This window comes from Rattus norvegicus, chromosome 19 (genome assembly GCF_036323735.1).
Source record: "Rattus norvegicus strain BN/NHsdMcwi chromosome 19, GRCr8, whole genome shotgun sequence".
Taxonomy (NCBI): domain Eukaryota; kingdom Metazoa; phylum Chordata; class Mammalia; order Rodentia; family Muridae; genus Rattus; species Rattus norvegicus.
Window position 1 is genome coordinate 69,201,543 of NC_086037.1, and position 25,515 is coordinate 69,227,057.

The 25,515-nt window shown below is 53.5% G+C and overlaps 1 protein-coding gene across 3 annotated transcripts in view; it reads left to right on the forward strand.

Moving 5' to 3' along the window:
- The window catches only part of Galnt2 (polypeptide N-acetylgalactosaminyltransferase 2), a 111,581-nt gene extending 90,886 nt beyond the window's left edge, over nt 1-20,695 (forward strand). For all 3 annotated transcript variants that reach the window (NM_001106196.2, XM_039097658.2, XM_039097657.1), the window contains exons 7-16: nt 3,119-3,240; nt 5,221-5,308; nt 7,116-7,203; nt 7,629-7,732; nt 9,381-9,507; nt 11,905-11,997; nt 12,251-12,334; nt 13,458-13,584; nt 15,944-16,063; nt 18,194-20,695. In NM_001106196.2, coding sequence (NP_001099666.2) covers nt 3,119-3,240; nt 5,221-5,308; nt 7,116-7,203; nt 7,629-7,732; nt 9,381-9,507; nt 11,905-11,997; nt 12,251-12,334; nt 13,458-13,584; nt 15,944-16,063; nt 18,194-18,349 — 1,109 coding nt within the window. In that variant the 3' untranslated portion in view covers nt 18,350-20,695. The remainder of the gene's footprint in view (nt 1-3,118; nt 3,241-5,220; nt 5,309-7,115; nt 7,204-7,628; nt 7,733-9,380; nt 9,508-11,904; nt 11,998-12,250; nt 12,335-13,457; nt 13,585-15,943; nt 16,064-18,193) is intronic.
- The last annotated feature ends 4,820 nt before the right edge of the window (nt 20,696-25,515 follow it).

Genomic DNA, 25,515 nt, shown 5'->3' on the forward strand with positions numbered 1-25,515 from the left:
CCCCTCTAAGGAATCACAGATCCAGCTTGTGACTGTAGGCTTGCCTTTGGTGCTGTCGCTAAGCCATGAGAGCCTCCAGTCTCCCCTCCCTCTCCCCTGCCCTCCCTGCCCCTGTCCTGACCTGCTCCCTGTACCATGGCTGCCACCTTTCATCTATTAAGTTGTAAACTCTATAATGCACATGATACAATGTTACACATCTCTCCTCAGACCCTCAGTTATTTTTTTTTTGAAGAAGTTAAGAGAGTAGAGAGGTGGGCTACAAGACTCTGCCCGCCCTACCCAAGTCCACTGCTCCCTTCTACAGGTTCCCATCCCTGTAGGTGGTGTTTGCCCCCCAGACCAGACACTTCCTTCCTTTCAGGACTCTCCCTTCAGCTTCTTTATCAGAAGACTCTTTGTCCTTTGTTATTAAAGGGTGTTTTCTCCGCCTAGAGACTTGACCTACAGTTTCTTTCAGCTCTTTAAAATGCTGTTGCAAGGTCTGCCTCTGTCTTCTGGTCTTCTCCTTTTCTTCTCTCTGTGTGTGTGTGTGTGTGTGTGTGTGTGTGTGTGTGTGTGTGTGTGTGTGTCCATCCGTCCGTCTGTCCGTCCGTCCATCTGTCTGTTTCCTCAGAGACTAGAAGAAAACACCCAATTCCCCAGAGCTGAAGCTACACATGATTGAAAGCTGCCTGGCATGGGTGTTGGGAGCTGAACCCCAGTCTTCTGCACAGAGCGTGCTTTTTAACCACTGGGCCATTTCCCCAGCTGTTTCTCTTTCAGAACGCAGTCATACTATGTATTGTTGTCCCTTGCACAAGGACAGGTTGTTGGCACCAGCAGCCCTGATTGACAGCTCTGCAGCCAGATTTGCTCCTCCTAGCCCTTGTTTTTTATATTTATCCTGCTTCAGGTTTGCCCAAATCCCTCTGATACATAAGTCGATGTCTCACAGATTCAGGAAATGGTTGACCATCATGTCCTGAGGGTCGTCCAGTGTCTCTTTTCAGCTCCAGCCGCACAGAACGACTCCCCATCGTCTCAGACCCCTAAGCCTTTCCCTCCTATATTTTGTTTCTGTCCCCTGGGCGCTCTATTTCTGTTGACTGTCCCCAAGCTCCCCGGTCCTCCTTCCAGCTCCACTCTGCCTTGAAGATCGCTCAGTAAGTTTTCCATTGGAGATAATTTCACTCTTCAAGTGTGGAATTTGACTCTTCGACCAAGGTTTTAACCCGTCCACTCATTAGCACCATCGTTTCCCATGAGTTCTTGAACATAGTCACGGCCACTTTTAAATCTCTGTCTCTTAATTCCAGACTGAGCTGGCTCAGGGTGACTTTCAGCTGAGGACTTTTCCCCCCTTGGGTGTGGTCCACATTCTCCCGCTCCTCCTGCCTCCTGATGTTTCAATGTTTGATGTTCTGAATGATGTAAACAGTCTGAGTTGGTTTATCCCCCCCTAAGAGTGTTAACCGTTGATCTGCAGGGAAGTGCAGTTAGCGGCTATGTTCTTCCCCTCTGAGACAGAATACCTAGAAAAAGAAGTGCAGACTTTCGGAAGTGCAGTTAGCGGCTATGTTCTTCCCCTCTGAGACAGAATACCTAGAAAAAGAAGTGCAGATAGAAAGTCGTTTGGCTCATAGCTTAGGGCTTTCAGTCTTGGTCCTGTCTCTTAGGCCTGAGGTCAGGCCTAACACCCCTATGTAGAAGACAGTAGTGTGGCAGGGCTGCTCACCTCAGTAGCACTCAGGAAGCAGGGAAGAGACAGGACTGGGCAATTGTGCCCTTCTACTGACCCATGTCCTCCAACTGGGTCACCAGCTCTATCTCCCACAGTGCCACCAAGTTTGAGAAGGATGGGTTATTCACTGGTAAGACTGGCGGCCACCAGCTGGGGACTAAGGCTTAATGTGTGAGCTCGTGTGCAGAGGTGGTGGGCTTAATATCTCAGTCAGACACTGAAGACTTGGACGAAGATGCTTCTGTGTGCTTATCTGCACAAGTGTGTTCTGGGCAGATCCCTCATTACAAAATCTGCAATCTCTGTAGGAGGACAGAGGTGTTTTCAGACTTTGTTTACTTGACAAGGCTCAAATCCCCAGCCCTGTGTCCATTGGAGTAGAGAGCAGCCGAGGCCTCGACTCCTCTAGCCATAGCTGTCCTTGGGCTGTTCTGTTCATGTGGCCACCTGAGCCAGGGTTGTCAGAATTGTTGACCACAGGCTTCTGGGGCTCATCACCAGATTGGGGGCTGCCTTCTTTCCCTTCCCAACCGCAGTAAAAGTCTTGCCCTTGGTCTGCTGGCACCTCAAGCTGAGAGGACTGCACCACATCAGAGGGGAGGGTACCCTGGGAAGAGAGGGCAAGCCCATGAAGACCTGGGTCTCACTCTGCCGTTCCTGAGTTCAGGCATTGATTCCACTCAAGTTTCCTCTTTGAGTGACTTCTGGGAAGCCCTTTCAGACAGTTCCCACTACGTCCAGCTCCACAATTGTATCGGTTACCTGAGCCAAGGGTCTGTATGACTTGGAGTTGGAAATCTCGTCTTTTTGCCTTGATGTAGCATACAGTTAATAAGAGTCATTGAAAAATCCATTTTTCTTGTATATAAAGGAACTTAATGCCCATCCTTGCCCATTGTAAGGAGCCGCATCCCGTCAGGTGTAGAGTGTCTCTAGGCTCTGTACATGGCTGATGAGAAGACTGTTCATGAAGTACCTGTGATGACCGACCATAAGCCGTCCGTGCAAAATGGGGCCAAACATGACCCGATTTTGCATCTCTGCCCCACAGGGTTTTGTTTGCGATGCAGCTGCAGACCTGGCACCTTTAGCTCTCAGGGTGTGGAGGGATGCTTTTCCTGGAGCCGTGACAACGGAGTGCTTCCGAGTCATCCTGTGGGTGACTTCTATTAGATGAAGGAAGGCCTTTCAGGGACAGTGGCCTTAGGAAAGTTTTCTTTCCTGTCACCCGATGAGCCGTTTGAAGTCCCGATGGGGATCTGCCCAGTGGCTGCTGGGCTGTTCACCCACAGCTGTCGTACAGCTCCTCCGTGACGGGACATGGGCTGCTGGCTGTGCCAGGCCAGCTCTCAGGTGGAGCTCTTACCCCTCACGCACTTTGATTTATCTCCACAGGTCTAATGCGCTCTCGGGTCCGGGGCGCCGACGCCGCCCAGGCCAAGGTCCTGACCTTCCTCGACAGTCACTGTGAGTGTAACGAGCGATGGCTGGAGCCGCTCTTGGAGCGGGTTGCTGAGGTGAGCCTCAGTCACACAGAGGATGTGATGCCCCAGACATTGTTTCACTATGTCCCATTGGTGCAGAACCATCACTGCAACCAAAGACAGCTTCCATGGAGCCGGCAGAGCCTGGAAAGAAGAGGTAGCTGTCATGGGAGACCACACACACACACACACACACACACACACACACACACACACACACACACAGGAGCATGCACATGCATGCATATACACATGTATGCATGCACACATACAAGCATGCACACACATGCATACACACATAACATACAAGCATGCAGGGGCATTACACACACACAAGCATGGACAGGCATGCATATACACATGCATGTGCGTGCATACACACATGCACATACACACAAGCATGCACACACACACATGCATACACACATAACATACAAGCATGCAGGGGCATTACACACACACAAGCATGGACAGGCATGCATATACACATGCATGTGCGTGCATACACACATGCACATACACACAAGCATGCACACACACACACACACACACACGCACACACACAGACGCTCAAACGAAGGAAGATAATGTGGCTAGCAGGAGTGCCATGTGGTGGGATGTCTGAGAGGAGGCCTGGTCGGCTGTGGGATACTCCTCTATCCTGTTTAAGGACAGATTAATCAGCTGCACTAGGCCTAATAAGAGAGAAGCAAACAAGCTACCAGAATGCTCTGGTGGGCTTGTCACGTGACCTTTGGCCATGCTCGGGCACGTTCTGGAAGTCCTCGATGGTGCTGTGCTTAGCCCGGTGTTATTTTTCTTGCCTTCTGCTTGTCTCCTTGACTTTCTTTCCCTTGCTGCTATGAAAGTGCTCCCTGGGGCAATGAAGCAAATGGAAGGAAAGGGAACAGGACGGGACGCTCTGCCTGCCACCACAGCACACGTAGCAGCAGCAGCAAGTCACAAAATACTGAGCAACCCAAGGCTGCCAGAGGCACCATCTCTGCCCTTCACTGGGCTCAGGTGGCTCTCAGGTGCTCTCCCTCCTCATAAGTGAGGAGACTGGGCCTCAGAGGTCGTCAGTCACATCCAGATTCACACAGGAGGCAGGGCTGCCACTGGGCCCCTCACTAACACACTCGCCTGTGTACCCATCCCTACCACGTGCCCCCCACCCCAGGTTGGCCAGCCGAGGAGGGAGGGGCCAACGTGATGGGTTCCTGTGATTTTCTTCTCATCAGGAAGAATGTGAAGCAGATTGATCTGGGGCCAGCTTGATGGGGACAGCAGTGCGGGCTCCGGAATGATGCTCTCTGTTCTCCACGGCCCAAATCCTGTTTCCCTGTCAACCTGCAAGCAGGTGGGGCGGGCTCTGGAATGCCCTTGAAGAGCGCTTCTGGGCTCTGCTCATCCTGCTGGGAACTTCCCAGTCCTTTAGCTAACAAGCATTCTTTAAGTAACTCAAGGACCCCACACCCACCCTCTCTCTCACGAACAGTCAGCAGGAGGCAGAGCTGAATAGGAAGGTCAGAAGAGGTCACAGATCTCAAGTTTGCTCTCGGCACTGGCACTGTGGAAGGGAGCCGTGGTTGGTACCATCACAGAGTCGAGGTTGGAAACTCCAGCCAGCCGCTGTGGAGGTGATGGTGGCCTCCTCCCTCTCATGCCACCTGTACCCATCAATCATGGCTGGCTGTGTAGTGTGGGCACTTCAGCCACAAGTTCCTTCTTGAGGTTCACCAGTGCAGCTCACGAGAGGGTGACAGGCATAAAGTGGCTGTGCTTGGTTCTGTGACACCGAGATCTACCCACAGTTGAAATTCAGGACTCGGGGCCACTGCACAGCCTGGGTCTGTGGCTGGGAGAAGAGGCGGCAGAAATGTACTGTCCCCTCCCATGCCACCATCCTGCACGCCTCGGGACAGTGGCGTCTGCCGGAAAGGCCTGCCGGGATGGCAGCTCTTGCTTTGCTGTGGTCGTAACAAGTATGTTTCCTTCCTTTGCCCCTCTCAGGACAGGACCCGGGTTGTATCCCCCATTATCGATGTCATTAACATGGACAACTTCCAGTATGTGGGCGCCTCTGCTGACCTCAAGGGTGGTAAGTGTCAGCCCTGATCGGCCCACCTGCTGGCTTGTTCTGGCTGGTTGGGCCTCTGACCACTGCTGCCCCATGGTCTGCAGCGACAGCAACAGCAGGGCTCACATTGTGGTATGGGCTCTGGCTGGTACCTCACAGAAAGGACGGGCCCAGCTTCCCTGGCAGCACCACACCACTAAACACATACACACACACACACACACACACACACACACACACACACACACACTCTCTCTCTCTCTCTCTCTCTCTCTCTCTCTCGGCTCTACCCACTGGTGAGCTAGCCTGAGCGGCTCCAGAGCTGGGGCAGCAAGAGACAGGGCCTGAAACACCCCACAGAGCCAAGGATTGGCTTCCTGGGCCTAGAACCCATCTCTGTGCCCCCTGCCAGGGCCAGGCTTCCTCTCGTAGACTGCATGCCCAGCCAACCTGCCAGTTTGTCGCCCTGGAGTCCTGCCATCCTACTGCTGGCCCCTCACCGCCCACCCATCGGGCACCAGTCCCACCTTTGTGCTCAAGCTTGGACGCTGGCCCTCCCTTCCTAGTGCCCAGCCACAGCCTGCTTCACCACTGGGTGGCCTTTGTATGAATGGACCAGTGTCTTGTAGGGCCACACAGCCAACAAATGTTACCCTCTGGTCCCCCTCCAGGGACCCAAGAGAAATTTGCTCAAGCTTCTCCTTTACTTCTTAAGGATTGTTGAGGCTGCACTGCTTCCCTGGTGGAGGGAGACTGCAGTAAACACCTCTGTGGAGTCGCTGCTCCACACAAGGTGAAGCAGGTTACTCTGCTGCCTACTCTGGCCCCTAACTCACAAATACCAAGAGGCAGGGTGGTGGCCTAGGGAGCTAAGCTGGCCTAGCACCCCACTCCTCCTGCCTTAGCAGCTCTCATAAGCAGGGCCAGGATTACAGACCTGCACCAAGAGACTCATCGTGTCAGATCTTAGGTCACTTGGGAGCAGTTTAAAGTCATGGGCCCCGAAAGGTCCTGGTCCAGGCCTGAAGAACCATGGGGCCCACAGAGGCACTAAGTGCTGCACTGTGGTTCTGGGAGCCAGTTGTGATTCGCCTAGCTCTGACTCACCCCCAAGACCCCAGGCCTGTGTGCACAGCCCCTGCAGATGCAGTGGCATCGCCCAGACACCAGTCCTCATGTTTCACATTTGTTCTTACATTTGAATAGTAGAAAAATCCCAGCCAGGCATGGTGGCACCTGTGTGCAATCCCAGAGATCAGGAGGTTGAGGCAGGACTGCTACAAGTTCAAGACTAACCTGAGCTATATAGCTATACCCTACATCAAAAAAACAAAAAGAAAAAAAAAGAAAGGGGCAGGAAAGCAAAGGTTAGAGGGATAGAGGGACAGGAAAGCTGGCTCAGGGTTCAGGAACTTGCACTGCACTTCAGAGGGCCAGAGTGCAGTTCTTAGCGCTCACTTGAGGCGACCTATAACCCCAGCTCCAAGGGCTCCAGCCCTCTCCCTTGACTCCACGAACACCAACACCCATGTGCACATAACTGCACACAGACAACAGACACACCTGTAGTTGGGCGGTGAGGGGTAGAAGAAAACTCAGCTCTGTTTGCTTTGGAAGTCTGGGGAGATTTCACTGTGCTCCATACCCACCCAGCCACCCGGCTCTCCTCCCCTCCCCCTCCCCCTCCCCCTCTCCCTCTTCTCCCGATTTTGGTTGGTTGGTTGGCAGTGAGTTCTATCCACGTGTGTTGACCGTCAAGCCTACTAGGGTGGGACGGCCATGCGTGAGCGGCTGTTTCTTCTCATCGAAGTTCTTTTCTGGGCTGCAGGTTTTGACTGGAACTTGGTGTTCAAGTGGGATTACATGACACCTGAGCAGAGGAGATCCCGGCAGGGCAACCCAGTTGCCCCTATAAAGTGAGTGCAGCCTACTGCAGGAGCACTCCTGGGAGAGTCCAGCCCCTGCAGCCCTGTGTGTCCTGCCCTCTGGGTCCCTGACCTCCCCTCAAGGCCAGCATCTGCCACCAGGTCACACAGTGAGGGAATTTAGGTCCTTTTCCTCAGTCGCCTGCTTACAAGGCCTCTCTGCTGGTTCTGTGTTGGCTCCTGTTTCCGGCGGCGTAATGTTCTCTGTAGCAGAGTGGAACTGCGTGCTGTGGCCTTAAGTGTTACTTCTGCGGTTCCTAGAATTACCTCATAAGTCGAGGCATGTAAAAGCCTCCGTGGGACCCCAAGCAGTGACCAAGGGCCAGTGGGGGAATGAAAGACCCCTTAGAGTACAGCAGAGGACGGAGGTCCAACCTGTGACATGATCTAACCTTGCCCTTGCTCCCTCTTTTCAGAACCCCTATGATCGCTGGCGGCCTCTTCGTGATGGACAAGCTCTATTTCGAAGAGCTGGGGAAGTATGACATGATGATGGACGTGTGGGGAGGAGAGAACCTGGGTATGTGCGCCCCGCCCCCTCCACACCCCTCCCCCTCCCATTCCCCCCCCCACCCCCGGCCCTGCTCAGGGCCCCAGCTCCACCATGGTAAAGAGTGGGAGGCAGGGTGTCATGTCAACATTTAGGGAGGCCCAGAGCAGCTAACCACTCAGTAGACAAACCAGCTCCTGCACACACATACACACACACACACACACACACACACACACACACACACACACACACCTGACCATGGGGATGACAGTAAGACATGTGGCTCCTGACAGGTCACCTCCTTTGACCTGGGGGTTCTGAATACATGCCTCTAAAATAAGAAATAAGCCGTTGCCATGGCGCTAGTGAACTGTAGGTGGCTGATGGGGTTGGGCAGCTCCGGGTCTGGCTGACTGTAGTCATGAGTGTCACATGGATGGGCCCTGATATTCAGACCCTTCTCCACTACTTTTCGGAATAATTCCTATTTTTTTAATGACCCCTGGAGATCATGTTTGCCCAGGAATGCTACACGAACACTTTACAGATGGCGGTCTGTGCAGGCAGGTGCCTCAAGTGATGGATGAAAAGGCTCTTATCTTGTTCAGCCTTTGTCTCTCTATCACTTGATGCCTTTGATTTCAAGTGCTTGTCATTCAGAGCTCACTCCCCTCACTATCAAGAGTTTAGTTTCCTTCGTCCTTACGCAGGTGTGCCCTGGGAGGAGAGGGGGCCAGGACAAGGAGGGAAGGCCACATCGCTGTCCCTTTGAGTGGGTTTCCTTATGACAGAGACTTTGATAGCTCCTGTTGGCTCAAAAGAGCAGCTTCAGCTAGCCTGTCGCTCGAATGTGTCCTTTGAAGTCGAAGTTGGTGGAGACGTTTCATCTGGTGGGACAGCTCTGCCCAGCGTGATGAAAGCCACTTCCAGCTCTGGCTCCATGGGGAGGCGAAGGGAGCGGCGGACAGTCCGTCTCCTTCCCACATTTCAGTGCCATGTTGGGCTTGGGTGGGCCTGGGTAAAGTTTTGTGAGCAAGAAAGGCTTTGAGGTAGTGAGCCTGAACGGTCTCTGAGCCTCTCACACTGTAGGTTCCAGCAACTGGAGCCACCACATCTCAGGGACCCGAAAGCACAGAGTGACAGACATAGTCAGCCTCCTGTGTGTCTTGCTAAGATTAGGGCAGGTAACTGTCCCTGGTCACTACCTGGGAACTTGGTTGACGTTTGGACCTGCTGATACATGAGAGAGATAGGCAGGGGCTCTTTTTCCCCCTGGAAGGAAAGCCCAGTGCCTCCTCCTGGTACTCGGTCAGTTTGCAGTGAATAGTGTGGAGGGATGTGGCCTGTGCCCATCTCCAGCTGACAGTTCTGATGCTGCTGGGGTTCACGTGGTCTTAGTCTGGGAGGCATCTGCTCCCAGACCAAGAATCATCATTGGGAGACCTCTTGTCCCACAGTGCTTTCCATGCAAGTTTGATCTTGGGTGTGCTACTGAGGTGGCCCATCCAGGATGCACCCAGTGTGTCTCCTCTCTCTATAAAAGCTCCAGATCCTGCTCTGGAGAAGCAGCCCCTCACAGGTTTCCCTCAGCAGTAGAAAGTGAGGCATGGTAGGTGGCTAACCATGGGGACAGCAGCTATGAATTCTGATGGTTGCCAACTTCCCTTCCTATCAGAGATCTCATTCCGAGTGTGGCAGTGCGGTGGCAGCCTGGAGATCATCCCTTGCAGCCGTGTGGGACACGTGTTCCGGAAGCAGCACCCCTACACATTTCCCGGCGGCAGTGGCACTGTCTTTGCCCGGTAAGACATGAAAGGCCAGACCAGAAGTCTGCTGTCTGCTCAGAAAACACCCTAGAACTGTGAGGACATTGTCCCTTGATAGGCCTGACCCCTGAGCTGAGGAAAGAAAGGAACAGTGGCTAGCTTGCAAGATAAGATTCCAGTGAGAGAAGCTGTCTCACTGTGCTCATCATGGAGGAGGGGATGCAGCAGGGGAGGGTGATAGCTGGAGTTATCCTAACTGGGACATCAGGGAAAGACCACCATGGGATAGTCACAAAAACCCCAAAGGGAGAGCCTGGTTTTATGACACATCACCGCTCACGATGCTAAGAACAGGGTCGCATCCGCCCATCACATACTGCAGTAAACAGTGCCTCTGCTGAGTTACCATAAAGAGCAGCATCGTTGGCTAACTGTCCGGGTGCTGACACATCTGGGACCAAGGTGTCAACCCGTCCCGATGCCCCACATAGCGAAAGGTAAGAAATGAGGACGAGGCACAGAAGAACAGTTCCAATCTCGTGGCAATGGAGCCCCATGGCCCCACCACCGCTTCAAGCTCCTGCCTCTCTCGGTGTCATTCACTGCAACTCAATTTGAGCCTGAGTTCTGGAGGAGCAGACATTGAAACCATATCAGAAGGCAGGTCACACTGCACTCCAGCCAGAAGGCATCGAGGCTCATAACAGATCAAGGATGGCAATAGATGCTCGGAAACAAAGGGAAACTGAAAAGCTACTCTGTCCAGCCAGGTTTTTCCTGGAATCTTTTCCAGTTCTAACATTGTAGCTATTTCCAGTTCTAACATTGTAACCTTGTAGCATACACCCTTAATCCTGGTGCTCAGAAGGCAGAAGCAGGTGGATGTCTATGAGTTTGAAGTCAGCGGAGGCTACACAGCCAGGCCTGGTCTTTAAAAACCAAACACCTGTGAGTTAGACCTCACGGGACAGACGGTATGAAACTGGACCTTAGGGAGCAGACAGGAAGACCCACAAGCTGAACAACTGCTTCTAATGCTCGTCTGTCCGCACCATGGGGATGAGAACTTGGGCTAATTGGGACAGGCGGTGGGGACAAGTTTGACAGGCTAAGGACACAAAGCTCCCTGTGGAAGCAGCACAGGAGTCCATGCTGCTGAGGTGGGTTGTGCTCAGCCTGTCAGAGGCTGCAGGGTGTATGGGAGGCTCCAGTCTCGGTCACTTGACTGTTTCTGGACCTGTTTAGACAGAATCAGTCCTAGTGTCATGTTAAGAGGCTGCTCATGTACAGGTAGGACTTGGAGGGCAGGGACGACTTTAGGGGCGTGGCTCCACCCCCTACCTCTCTCCACCACCTAGTGACACGCCTGGCCAATTTCGACTCTGTCTAGGGAGGTGGGCAGTGGTTATGTCAGAGCCTTCTGGATCTCGGCAGTCTGCTCCTCACAGACACACCGGGAGCCAGAGTTCTGTGTCAGCCATCTGAGCATTTCTCAGTGCACAGACCTCCACAGCTGTGAGCATGCGCTCCTCAGACACCCCTCAGGGCTTCGAGTTTTCCATTATAAACTGTGAAATGAGGACATTTCCACGTGTGTGTCACCCCTGGTTATCAACCTGGAGGTGAATTTCTGGGGTCAGCACCAGGAGTCCAAGGATGAGCACATTTACAATATCTTGTCCCTCAGTGGCAACACTCTGCCCCTCCCCCATTCAGGGACAGCAGGAATATTTGTCACTTTATGGGGAAGACGGAGGCCCCAGGTGGAAATGGATTTAGTAATTACAGCTCAGACAGTGTGACAGGTTCAGCATTGAAAAGTCCTTACCGCAGAGAAAATGATTCACCTACAGGGCAACCACTGCTTGCAGTGTTCGTCTTGGAAGATCGTGGTAGGCCGCGTCTCCCCTCACCCAAGCAGAGGGTCTGCAGCTATCTGTGCTTACAGTAGCCCTGCCCTTCCTAACCGTCATGGAAGCAAGCTCCATCTATATACTAAGGACAGCGGGCGTCCCCAGACCTAGGACCTGATGCTCCCACTTCTTCATGCTGTCATTTCTAATCTACACACAATGTTACCGCTGAGGAGGGCAGAGCGGGTTAGAAGAACCTAGTTTACTTTCCCAGCATGCCAGGGTACCATGTCCACTCACGCTGTGGAAGGCTGTCTTGACCAGAGTCTCCACTAGAGGCTCCTTCCCTGAGGCGCAGCAGGGATGTCTGTCAGTGTCTGTGCCGTCCGTCCTGCCCTGGGCTGACTTGTGCTGAGTGATGATGCTTCAGCCTAGCACATCCCACAGACCCTGAGGTAGCTGAGGCTGCACCATGCCACCCTCGAGGCACTGTCCTCCTTCGGCAGACCTACAGGGTTAGGTGACTCCCTCTGGGGAGGGGATGGAAGTTACAGTTTGGGATGACTTACTTTGTTTTCAGGAACACGCGCCGGGCAGCTGAGGTCTGGATGGACGAGTTCAAACATTTCTACTACGCAGCAGTGCCTTCTGCGCGCAACGTGCCCTATGGAAAGTGAGTGTCGCTGCCCTGTCCTTCTCCTGCGGACCCTGGGAGGGGTGGGGACCCTGGGACAGGTGAGGATAGCTGCCACCCTGTCCTTGTAGGGACCCTGGCAGTGTCAACAGGGCTCTCCACTCTGTGCCAGCATGTCCTAGTGGGAGGTCAGCAGGTCATGGGCACCCGAGACTGGCCAGCACGTGCCATACCATGTAGGCCACCTTATTCTCCCAGCGTTCCAAAATGACTGTATCTTTCTTTCTTCTAGTATTCAGAGCAGACTGGAGCTCAGGAAAAAGCTGGGCTGCAAGCCCTTCAAGTGGTACCTAGACAACGTCTACCCTGAGCTGAGGTAAGTCCTGGGGCCTGGGTGCACTTGTGACCTCTGAGGAATAAAGGTGAACAAGGAGGCTGCAGAGGCCTCGTGCTTGCTGTGAGCCTGGCTGCCAGGGAGAGCACATGGTCCCCGCCCCACAGGCACCCCCTCTTTTGCAGTTACCCTTGTTCTCTGTGAGAGAAACACTGAAGGGAGAATCCCAAAGCACCCCCGACTTGGTTTGTCCCCTTCTAGTGACTAGTGAGGTGGACTAGTGAGGCAGAGGCTGTCTCCCCATGAGCACACTCCTCTCCCACAACTCCCATCAGCTGCTCCGGCCCTCTTAGTGTAGAGTAGCATTAACAGTGATGGTGTCCCAGCTCCTACCGGGGAGTGAGGGACAGACAGCCTCTGCAGAGCCCTGCCTCCACACCGCTCTTCCCTGTAAGTGGCAGGAGCTGTGTCCTGAGGGCACCAGGGACTCCACTAGAAAACCAGTGGGCTTCTGGCCGCAGATGCCACCAAGTCGTTCTTGTCCTGAAGGACCCGCCCATTTCACCATTTCCACAAAGGAGAACAGTCAAGGGTTAGTTAGAGCATGGCCCTTAATCAGGAGACCACAGCCAGTGCCTCTCAAGGGTGAGGCCAGACTCCTTCCTAAACACACAGGTCCCCATACATTCCATCCATTTGTGTACACTGGACCACGTACCCAATCCCACAGGCTGAGCCCTACCGGTCAAGGTCTTGTCTGTGAGAAATACGAAGGGCCAGATGTGACCCTGTGAGTGTCTTCCTAAGGGACAGCCAGCAGCCCGACTTGGTAGTCACTCTCCCTTATCAGAACATTAGGAAACATCTCCTGTTTGCCATGTGTTGCTTGGAGATGGTGAGACGGGTTCACTCTGTAGCCCAAGCCGGCCTCAAACTCTCACAGAAATCCCCCCTCAGCCTTCTAAATGCCGGGATTGTAGGCGTTGCCTGGCCCACTTAACCCTCTTAAAGAGTTAGGAATCCAGAAGTTGGGGCCACCATCATGTCTGGGTGATGCAAAGCTGCCGTCTTGTCTCTGTTGTCTAGGCCATGTGCAGAGGCCATGGTGAACAGGAAGCACAGGGCTGGGGAGGTGGCCTTGGCTCTTACAACGAATGCCTTTCAGGGTTCCAGACCACCAGGACATAGCTTTTGGAGCCTTACAGCAGGGAACCAACTGCCTGGACACCTTGGGACACTTTGCGGATGGAGTTGTTGGGATTTATGAGTGTCACAACGCTGGGGGAAACCAGGTAGGTGGGGAGCATGCTGGCCTGCAGACCCAGAGTCCTCAGGTAGGCGAACACCCCGGCCCCACCAGCAGCCTCGGAGCCAGCTGGATGTTACAGGTATCGAATGCCGCCTCGAGCGGCTCATCCGCTGTGGGCTGTGCTGTGCCGGTGAGGGAAATACCGAGGTGGCATTAGCACCTGTTGTTTAGGCTACGACTTCCCACCAGCTCTGTCTGTCGTCCCTGCTGAACCCACTGCCATGTACTGGACCTGCGTCTGTACCCACATTTGTCCCTAACAGGTCCTTGCTTAGCTTGTGCTCAGCTTCAGTCTTCTCAGGTCAAGGATCAGGGCCTGCTTGGTGGTTGACACAATTTTCCACTCAGCCTGGGATACCTCGCCCCACAGGCAGCTGGGGTCCAGGACCCCCTTCCTCAGTGCTAGAAATGTTGTAGGACTATGGCTGGCAGGCACCTGTGCACATGAGCTCTTAAGGTGTGCCTACTTGGATTAAGTTGGTTTTACTTAACTCTGCTGAATTTAAATTGGGGCTGCCATGTGTGACTGGCACTCCAGTGCTTGGAGGGGACCCAGAGGCAAAGGTGACACCAGCCGGTGTCCCTCCCGGGACCGAGTCCCCTCTGAATTAACAGAGTGAAGCTTTGTGGGTCAGGAGACACAAGGATGGGGACTTTAGGTGGCACGGTACGGGCAGTGTGGATGGGACGCTGTTATCTGGTTCCCAGCCTAGCCTCAGCAGCACAGAGGAAATGGAAGAATGACTGATGGCCACACCTTCTTAGGGACGGCGGCTCCTAAAAGCATTTCTTAGATGTTTGACAAATTCAGGTTGCTGAAGGACCAGCACAAGGTGGCTGGCTCTGCCGCATGCACAGCCAAATCAGATTTGGAGTTCAGTGTATTACTCATCTTAAAATAATGAGGTACACAGTCTCCACACGTCCCCTTCCCGGCCAGCATCTTCCCACACTTGTCACATGAAGACAGGCTAGCACCTCAGTGCCCAGGGGTCCCCATGACTCCTCTAACTCAAGCGTGTCTCCAGCTGTTGCCCACACATTGGGTCAGGGAGGGTCCTGGACTTCCACGTCCTAGAGCTGCAGTGTACCAGGGACACTGAGTTGCATCTCCACACCCCGGCACATCTGGAAGGAAGCACACTGGATAGAGCAGACAGACTATATATAAGCTACCCACCCTTCACTGTGGTGACAGAACCGCTTAAGAGAGAAGGACCCTTCTGACGTCCCACGGGGACAGCACGGCATGGGAGTACGAGGAGGAAGCGGCCACCTTATGTCCACAATCTACAAGGAGACAGTTGACAGAAAGCGAGGCCGTCTTCAGAAGGGCCCAGCCCTGTGACTCACAGTGTAGGCTCTTCTGTGAGTAGCTTCCTGTAAATGTGCAGCGGTAGAGAGGAGCAGTCCCGTTCCAGGGCAGGGATAGAGAGGGCAAGGAAAGACTGACCGGACAATGCTGCCTCCAACCTGTCTGCCCCATCTCGTTTGCCCCAGTCTCTATACGTCTACCCTCCAATCCTCTCTCTCCCCACTTCTCTGCCCCCCACCACGAACACACACACACACACACACACACACACACACACACACACACATACACCCCTCATGCAGTTCCTGTGCAAAGGCTTGAGACAGTTGAGCACATGGCGAGCACCCAATTAGGAGCCATACCGTGCATGGATGTGTAGACGCTTCCTGCAGTCAGGGCTTTGCGAGTACCAGCAGCAGGTTCCCACAGACTTCAGCCATGTAGACATTCGCTGAAAGCTACAATGTATCATGTATGGAGTTTTCTCAGATTCCACCTACGCTCATAAATCTGTTTCCAAAGCAGAGTGTGTGGGAGGACTTGTGGGTTAGAGTGATGCTGACCGGATCTCTAACTTGCACTTTGAGCTAAAATGCTTAACACAGTTAGCTGTCGCAGTGTGCCAGTCACTCTTGATACAGCTCATTTAGGTCACTGTATTAACAACTTTTCTTGCCTCTCTAACCAAATACTTGACAGAAATACTTGAGGGTGCGTTTATTTTGGCTCCTGGATTGAGAGATCAGCCAGCCCATCATAACTAGACTGGCCAGCCAGAGAGGCAGCAGGAGTGTGCATTTCCACAGCCTCTCAGAACAGACCTGCCAGCTGGGGCCACATGTGCAAACGCATTTCCCACCAAAACATCACAGCTACCAAGGCCAGCTCAGCAGCCACGTGTAGCTTTGTCCCTTAGCTGGGAGTATCCAGCTGGCTCCAAGTTACCTACCCCTGGCGTCCTGGGTAAAGTTCCCCACATGGCCGTAGCCTGACTTGAGGTGTGCTTCTGACTTGTGGTCTCTCCCAGGAATGGGCCTTGACTAAGGAGAAGTCGGTGAAGCACATGGACCTGTGCCTTACTGTGGTGGACCGTTCACCAGGATCACTCATCAGGTTGCAGGGCTGCCGGGAGAACGACAGCAGACAGGTGGGTCCCGGGTCCCAGGCTTTCCCGGCGCTGACAGTGACAAGGACCGGGTGCTTATCCATCTCACACCTGCAGTCCAGTGGCTGCCGTTCATCCTTTGGATGACCATGTCCCATGGTCCCTGTCTCATTTCCTCCCTCGCGCCACAGAGGGTTTTATTTGAAATTATGTGATTCCTTGGACAAAATCCTGGTGATAAACGCCTGTTTCCCCTGCAGAACTTTAGAAAAGTTCCGATCTAAATGGTTAAGGAGATGAGCCTGGGTGGACAGAGACTTACTGCAGGGTAGCCACGTCCTACTGAAAGTGGACTTTGAGCTTTGACTACATTTTCTCCATGGCTAGCAGTTATGTAGGGTGACGTTTTCCTGAGGTTCAGGGCCACAGTAATCTCCTCAGCTCCCTGTCAGTCCCTGGCCATAAAGGGGAGCAGCCTGCGGTGCCTGGCTCCATAGCAGGGTGTGCACGTGTCTTACTCTGAGCTCACAGTGAGATCGTCTTCACCTTGGTGAGAGTTAGGATCCTCTCTGCTTCTTCCATGGACCAGAGCTTATCGCAAGCCTTGGAAGCTGGTTCTGTCTGGCTTATTCCTTGGGGAATCTTGGGCAAACCACCTTTCTGAGCCCTGCGGTGACAATCACAATGCAGACATTAACAGTCCCTTCTAACCCACCATGGGGGAATGTAGCTAGTCTTCCCACAGTCCCTCCCCAGAAGACAAATGTAGAGGGAAACTGAGGCACGAGGGCCACCAGAGCTACAGCTCAGCGTCCTTCCATCCACCTGATTGCACAAAGGGAAGCAAAGGCCTAGGTTCCCCACCCACCACCACCAGCTGGTGGTACAGGGCCACAGCCAGCATCCAGTTCCTGTTTGGATCCTAGGTGTCAGAGTACCTGAGTGCTATGTCCCCACTCCCAGCCCACCCTGTGTTCGCCCTCTATACAGTCATCTCTGTCTGTGTAGTTGTATAGTTTGAGTCAGATCCTATAGAAAAAGATTGGAAATGTTGATCCAGGGAAGGCCACTGTCCCCTGGACCTACCTAGAACACAGCCAGGCCTTTGGGCCGTAAGTCAGTGGTAAAGTGAGACTTTATCTGGTCTGTTAGCCTTTTAAGAAGGAAAAGGTGATAGAGACACTGCCCCAGTGTTCTCTGTGGGGCCCTTAACTGATTCTAAGACAGGGAAGGCTGCTTGGTCCTGGGTGATGAGTACAGCCCTGAGCCTCCACCTGTGGGGATGTGGGAGCGCTGCGCCAGTAAACCCGCCACACTGCGGCGTCCCATCAGGCCGATGCCAGCGCTGAGGAGCACCTTCGAGGGACAGCTGTGACTTCATTGTTCTCTCAGCACCCACTGTCTAGTGGATGCTTCAACACATGACAGCCCCTCCCCCCAGGAGCCAGACTCTGTGTTCTCTCCACAGGCTCTGTCAGGCTCTAGGCATGCTTTCCATGACAATGAAGGGAAACCAGCAAACTGACAGCAGGGGGACAGGGAGGGAGGGAGGCAGTGCAGGTGGCAGAGCCCCTCTCAGGGTGACCGCCCCTGACTTCCACAGTTGGCATCTGATGAGCCCAAGGGCTGAGAGAGCCGTGCGAGTATTTGCACGGTCAGAGGGGGAGAGGAGGCAAGAGTGAGGAGCTCTTAAGACCACCACGTCAGAGGGATTTTCAGAAATACTCCAAGGAACCTTACTGCACGTATAAAGTATTAATTAGCGCCACAGACCTTGGTAATGAAAGAGAAGCTGTGGGGATAAAAAGGAAAGCCTGTGTGACTTTAAAAACTGAAAGTGTAAATGTTCAAGGTGTTTATGTTACAACAGGGTCAGGGCGCCTCAGACGTCCTGATGCTGTTAGGCCTTTGTGCATGGCAGTGGGTTGGTGGACTTGGTGGGTTGGTCGGTGGACTTGGTGGGTTGGTCGGTCGAGCGTGCTAGCATTGGTAGGAGCATCGTGGTGTAGCATGCTCTCCAAGAGTGGCAGGTGGGGCCTGCGGCACGGGGGGCAGTGGGGACTCAGGAGCAGAGAGAGAAAGAAGGCGGAAATGGCAGGTGTGTGCCCAAGAGAAGCCTGCAGACCCTGGGCTGCCCTTAAACTCCTCCCGCTGCTGTGCTCTGTGTTACAGAAGTGGGAGCAGATCGAAGGCAACTCCAAACTGCGACACGTGGGGAGCAACCTGTGCCTGGACAGCCGCACTGCCAAGAGCGGAGGCCTGAGTGTGGAGGTGTGCGGCCCGGCCCTGTCACAGCAGTGGAAATTCTCACTCAACCTGCAGCAATAAGAGGCCCCTGGGGCCCACCGTCCACCCGCACACACTGGCCCGGTTTGGTGATCACATAATTATGTTTCTGAAACTTTCCGCAAAACTATATACCTCAGTGTCCCACCATGGTCTGAAAGTCTTAAGTCTCGAGTCCTCAGCGAGGTGTGAGCTGGGCTGACAGCTGTATGGAAGGCAGTGAGCCCCGGGGGCTCAGGACAGAGGGTCCCTCCCAAGGCTGGCACCCTCTGCCTCCTGCTTTCTGCTTCCTGCTCACACCCCTCAGAGGACAGCCCCGGTGCTGGCCGGAGCAAGTGGATAAGCAGCAATCACGTTTATATCGAGGACAGAGGGAGCAGGGGCAAGCGCCCTCACGGCGAGAACTCGCCAATCTCCACTTCGTTTTGTTTTGTTTTTAACCTGTTCAAAATCATGTGTGTGAACCAGGCATGGTGGCCAGTGCCTGTGACTCCATCACTCAGGAGGCTGAGGCAGGCAAGACCCTGTCTAAGGAGGAAAAAAAAAAAATGATTTCCACAAAGCTGACCTTTCCCTGCAGATTTGCTTGTCTTTCCCTGTCCCTGCCCCTGGGCTCAGCTGGCCCCCCCTGGGGCCACGTCCCCTCTTCTGTTGACATACTTTGCTGTATTTGAACGTGAACTTTCTATGGCGGGACACTAAATAGAGATGCGTATACAGAGAATCACGGTCCGTTCCCTACGCTTTCCCTACATCATCATGTGAACCCCACAGCGCAGCCCGGCCACACGGAGGGGCCTGGGCTTCCAGAGTGAAGGTGCGGGTGCCACGTCTCTGCCTCTGGAGCCTCACCAGCCTGCCCACGCTGCTCTTCCAGTCGGGGGTGTCCCCAAACCGTCAGCCCTGCCCACAAGCACCAACGTTTAAGGGGTTCGCAGCTGGGTTAGAAAGTCCACTTTGTGCCCATTGTCAACCATAAACCTAGATAGGTCACCTCTTTTGGCAAGTATTGCTTTGGGTTTTCTTTTGACGTTAGATTTCTTTTCTTTAGGGAAACTCAACCCCACAGCTTCTAACTAATGTGAGCCAGCAGGACCCTACTGCCCCGTGACAGACCAGGGGCCCTCGGGACAGCTGTCACATGCTATCCCTAGGCTCAGTGGTTTGAGACCCTGTATGTTGGGTCTTTGGTACTAACCAAGCATCCGGCAGAGCACAGAAGAGCAGCCCTTCAGCCTGTGTGGGTGGACCCCATGTGTCTGTAGCCCTGGTGTGGGCAACACCCCCCCCCCGGTATGTCCACAGGCTATGGCAGGAATTGTGGGTAGAGTTCGGACCACAAGGTCTGCTCACTCACACGAAGGACCTAGGCATGTGTCAGCCACAGAGGGTGCAGGGGAAGTGACACCCTGTGGGGCCACAAAGCATCACCCATGCTCACCTCAGGTGTCCCAGAGATCTCGGGGACCAGAGCTTCAGGTGGTCAGAGGGCCTGCAGGTGAGTGCTCTGTCTCCCACCTGACCCAAAGGGGGGTGGGCGAGGCTGGTTTCTTCTATTTGTGGAGCTCCATGTGTGTGCACACCATGACCACGGACCCTCTGGGAAGACCTGGCCAGGTGCTGACCCTCTGTCTTTTCACCCCTGCCAAGCAACAACAAGAGATACGTTGTAACAGACAGGGTGCCCACGTGTCTAATTAAGTCCATACATGTCCACCTTCCTGGGTAGACTCTGAGGACTGTCACTCACAGGGATGGGGGCAGAGCTGCCCGGGGCGAGGCAGGAGAGTGCTGGAGTCCAGTCCAAGCACGATGTCCGCTGCTAACCCTGACACCTCTGCACTGCTTCTGTCAGTGACACCACAGATGTGAGACAACATGGGCTGTCCCAACCACACGTGTACCCCGCCCCACCCTGTGGCCTCGTCACCTTTGTACCATCTGATTGTCTGGCCACCAGGGTGCCAACTCAACCCAGCTCCGAGCAGAGGGGGTCTGGGCAAGGCCCTCGGGTGAGCCATGTTTACATGACAGTGTGCCAAAGCGACTCGCTGAGCTTGTATCGTTTTGTAGTCAATCTGGGCTCTCCCACACTCCCACTCCTGTTTTTAAAAAACTTAAAAACTCCCAGGAGCCCTGGGCACGCACAGGCAAAATGGTGGCTGTCCTCTCTGGTGGTCCTCGAGTCTCCGTGAAGCTGAAAATGACGGTGTCTGTGAGTATGTTTTGCAAATTCAAAATATAGTTTGGTAATTTTTTTTTCCAGTTGATTTTTAAAAAAAAAAAAAAAAGAACTGCTGTACAGAGCTTGTGCTTTGTCCATTTTATAGATGGAAACCATCCTTGAAATTGTTTAACTTAAATAAAGAGAAGATACTTTATAGATAATGCCCAACTGTGTCTCTCTCTCCGTCGCTCTACGAGGTGTGGGACCAGGCAGAGGGCTGGAGTCGAGGTCTCACTTCTGTCCGCCCTGACGTTTCTCATCGCTCCCTTAAAACACATCCCTGATGCTATGCCCCCCGGGTCTGATGCATTAGTGACAACCATTTGCAGTGTGGGGCGGTTGGGCTGTGCCAGATACCTGGCCAGCCCCTGCCATGCACTGGCTTAACTTGCCCTGGACCTGGGCCCTGAACACGTGGCCCACACGCTCTAGGTACCAAATCTCTTACACGTAAGTATTTAAAATGCATGGTCCTACTCAGCAGCCGTCCGGGGCTCTGCCACTCATCCTGGCCTTGTACTCGTCTTTGACCACACCTTCATGAGACTGGCTATATATCCAGGGAGATAAAGACCGGCTGGTTGTCTTGCTGTTTGGACCATGATAAGACAGTGAAGGGACTGGCCAGGAGATGCCCGAACCTTCTCAAACCACACTGCATTGGTTTCATTATGTGAGACACCAAAAATGTGGCTCTGTGGCTGTCTGAGAGACAATGGCAGTAACTTGTAACTCAGCGATGTCCTGAGGCCTTGGAGTATCTGAAGAGACTCTAAACTACATTTCTAAAAGGCATTCTATCCCTAGGTCTAGCCTGGGAGCTGGGAGGAGGGTTGCGGCCCTCCTGGGATAGGTATTCAGGTGGCCCCTCTGGGAATTAGAGCCAGCTGCTGAGTTGAGCTTTGAGAAGGGGTAGCCATGGGTGGTTTCTCTTCTGGTATTTCAGTGAGGCCCAGAAAGGCATGGGCCTCGAAGATCATTGGCTTGCCCCAGAAGGCCCCTTGTTACCCTTGAGTGGGAGAGTTCTCCTGGAACCAGGACACCTACAAGTAGTTCAAATACACATGCCCACTAGCTCAGAACAAGAAACCCAGGAGACCGGATTTCAGCTCAGTGCTGAACTGCCTGCCTGCTCCCAGGTTCCACCCCGCATAGGACAGACACCTCTCTCTGATCATGAGCCGTGCTGCTCCTAGGTGGGGCCCCTTGCCTCGAGGCGGGATGTGGGCCTCAGGAGTTTGGGAAGCAGATGGGTAACTAACCTCGTGTGTAATTGTCAGGGGCTAGAAAAGGAACTGTTTGCTGAGCCACACAGCCTCCCCGACTACCGTGTTGGAAGGGTTTGCACCGCTGTAGAATGGATGGAACAGCAATAATGGTTGCGAGAGGGTGACTGCTGGCCTACTAAGCCCCTCCCTCCCCCTGCCTTTGGCCTCTCTGGTACCTGCTGGCAGCTCAGAGGTCTCAGGAGAGTCTCAAAAAACACATTGTAGCGGACCACAAAGAAGCCAGTCATGCCAAAGACACAGTGACCTGCTTATTCTCAGCACACTAGGTAACATGTTATCTCATTGCTTCGGAGATTCCAAAGCCCCAGTGAACGCGGAGTGAATGGAAATCTGTAATAATGGATGGAATAGAAAGTAACCGATATTTAAAAAGAAGAACAGAGACAATACCTGCTGTCTGCAAGCTCCAGTCATGGATAGAACACTCCGTGGTTCTCAGAAGCTATGCTGGTGTGGGTGGGCGAGCGCTCCTAGTCTGAGCCTCAGAGCTCCCTCGTGAGCGCCCCCATGTGGCTGGCAGCACACTTGCGTCTCAGCACTCCCTGTTGGAGAATGTGACTTCCTGTCTCTGCCTTTCAGAGAGGGGCTTAATTTTAAATATTCTCTTGCCTGAGTACGAGAACACTAGATGGATCACACAGAAACTAGCCTGAGATCTGGTGACAGATCAGGGGGAATAACCATCCCCCATAAGATGGCACCATTTAGTCATCCAGTGGCTCTGGTAGAACAGAAAGGTGACCTCTCAGGAGCTGGACCTCTACCCCATCGCGTGCACTGACACAAGAGTCCTAGGCCCTCTGGCCCTTGGCTCCAGAATTTTCCCAGCATCCCCTGGTTTCCAGGGCTGTGAACACAGGCTGAGCGGCATCCCAGGGCTCTAGCCTGCAAGTAGCCTGGGTCTTCTCCATCTCCATGACCAGAGAAGCTGCCTGTATGTAACTGGCGGTCAGTCTGTCTAGGAATCCCTGACACCAGTGAGTCAGCATCGCCTGCACGTGCTGTAGCCAAGGAGAGAGCTAAAGGCTCCTCTGCCAGTCTCCTAACACGCGCAGATAAAGCCTAGGGCACAGGCTGAGGGGCCTGGGGTACAGCCAGTCGTCTTCTCTCCACCTCGGAACTGTATAGAAAGTGAGGTGGGTGAGAGAGAGAACACACCCCAGAATAAGGAAAAGAAAGAGGCCATATGAGAGCTACCCTTGGCCATGTTGCATATGTATGTGGTTTTGAGATAGCGGGGTAGACCTACACTGGGCCTAACTCCAGCCATGGACAAGGCAGGTACCCACTGCCTCCCTGCATCCCATCCAGGTTCAGTTTGAGGATAAAGGGGGGAGAGAGGCTGCTCTTCATACTGAGTTATCACGTGTCACCAGGGTGCCACACGGGAACAAAGGAAAGCTTGAGTGGGAGAACAGAAAAGGTCACGGAGTTCCCTCGGTGACATGAGCTAGGATTGGCCAGCCCTGGGGTATATTTTACCTCTAATTTTCACAGCTCACAAAGTTTTTCCCATTTTGGCACTGGGCAAGCTCTAGCAATGAGCCTGGTTGATTTGCCTAGGCCAAGTGAGGCACCAGCTCTGACACTGAGCCTATCCTGGGGCAGGGGAGGCTCAGTGCAGTGCTCTGTGTGACAAGAGGTGGTGGGAAGATGGCGGTCCTCCAGGAGAGACCAGGGTAAGCAGTCCCTTTGTAGCAGCTAACACATGGCAGCTCTCAAGGGCTGGAGAGTATTAGAGAAGGCTTGGGATTCTGAGGAGAAAGTGAGGACCTAAAGAAGCCTCAGTCAGTTTGGGCTTGCACACTAGACCCGCCCCTTGCACACTAGACCCGCCCCTTGCACACTAGACCCACCCCTTGCACACTATACTATCCCTTGGGCCAGTCCACAATGGGAACCCTGTGCTCACTTGCAAGAAGGGCATCCTGGGAAAGGTGGGTGAGGAGGGCACTGTGACCCTATGTTACACCTAATAGTCCTCCAGGGAGTGAAGACAGGACTGTGACCCTATGAACTTCCACTGGAGACATTGAATCGCTACTGAATATGCTCTTTTTTTTTTTTTTTTTTTTTTTTTTTTTTGGTTCTTCTTTTCGGAGCTGGGGACCGAACCCAGGGCCTTGCGCTTCCTAGGTAAGCGCTCTACTACTGAGCTAAATCCCCAGCCCCCTGAATATGCTCTTAAGCAAATTGGACAACCTTGTAGCTTTTGCCCAATGAGCAAAGACATCAGAGGTGTAAGGACAGGCAGAAATGTTGCTAAGTGCACAATCAAGTTCGCTGCACAATCAGAGGACCACACAACCTAGCAGTCAGCCCAGGAGGTAAAGACAGGCCAGGCTTCCTTGTAGCCCTAGGTGGCAGGGAGCCCCAGAAAGCCAGCTCATAAGAACCAGACCCATGGGCTGGGGATTTAGCTCAGTGGTAGAGTGCTTACCTAGGAAGTGCAAGGCCCTGGGTTCGGTCCCCAGCTCCGAAAAAAAAAAAAGAACCAAAAAAAAAAAAAAAAGAACCAGACCCATGACAAGTCTGCCGAGATGCCAGACCCCTGTAAGGTATAGGTCAGGATGAGGTAGGGCTGCAGGGAGCAGGAAAGTGCCAAAGAACTTTCCAGAATCTTGTGGCTCTGGAGTTCCCTGAGGAGCGATGTGGGCAGCACCTTGACTCCTATTCTCCTCCCTATGGGTTTGGAATCCATCAGTCTTTAGCATCTAAGGGCACACCCTGACACTTCTTAGGATGGCAGTTTTGCAGATGGGTGCCTTCTGTAAACATCCTCACACCCCCAGCTAGATAACTCTGTTCCCTAAAAGCTGTAGTTTTGCTAAGGTCAGAAGTTCCAGAGGCGGTGTGAGCACACACCCATTCAGACCGTTTGTAAGATTTCACCCTGAGTTCTCAGTGGGAGTTGGAAGCAGCTGAGATTGTCAGTGTGGTTCAGCCTGTGAAGCCGAGGTTGTAGCTATTCTCATCTGCCTCTCTGTGACCTCCAGTGCCCTGGTGGGAGTAGAGGTGGGGCTGCCCAGGAGTCGGGAGTCTGAGCGCCTTACCTGCTTGGCTGAATCCCTGTAAGCCAGCCATGGATGCTGAGCCTTTCCCTCACGGCAGGAAGAACTATAAGACTAGATAGATTTTTCTCAAGAGAGCCAAATTGTCCGGCTTGGGATGTGATGGGTTCTGGGGAAAGGGTGGGCTCTGGGTGAATAGTCCTGGACTCCAGTCCCAACCCACTTCTGCTCATTGCTAAGCCATTAGCCTGCGTCATTGCCAATCTCAACTGTGAACTGGAGGACTGAGACTCAGGCTGCGTACAGCCCAGGTCCGGGTGAGGCCCTTGGCCTCATTCAGTGTCCCTGTGACCGTGGCTCAGCTTGTCCAATGACAAGGTTACCCCTGCTACTCTTCTCCACGGTGGGCTCCTATCAGACCTGGGGGGAGGGGCAGTCTACTACCTCTCCCCCCTCCAGGCCCCAATTGTCCTTCATGCACACTGTGAGCTTATCCGATACTGGAGAATACGGTGCAGCATCATGGACCCCTCAAGTGTCTCGGTGCCTCACAAACCTAGACACGGTGGCCAGGGGAAGGACTGTGGAATGCTGCAGCCCTTTCTCATCCATGCCCTGTCACCCTCTTAGTCCTAGTGGCTGTGTTGTCACTGGTCTCACGTGGGGCTGTGACTTCCATAA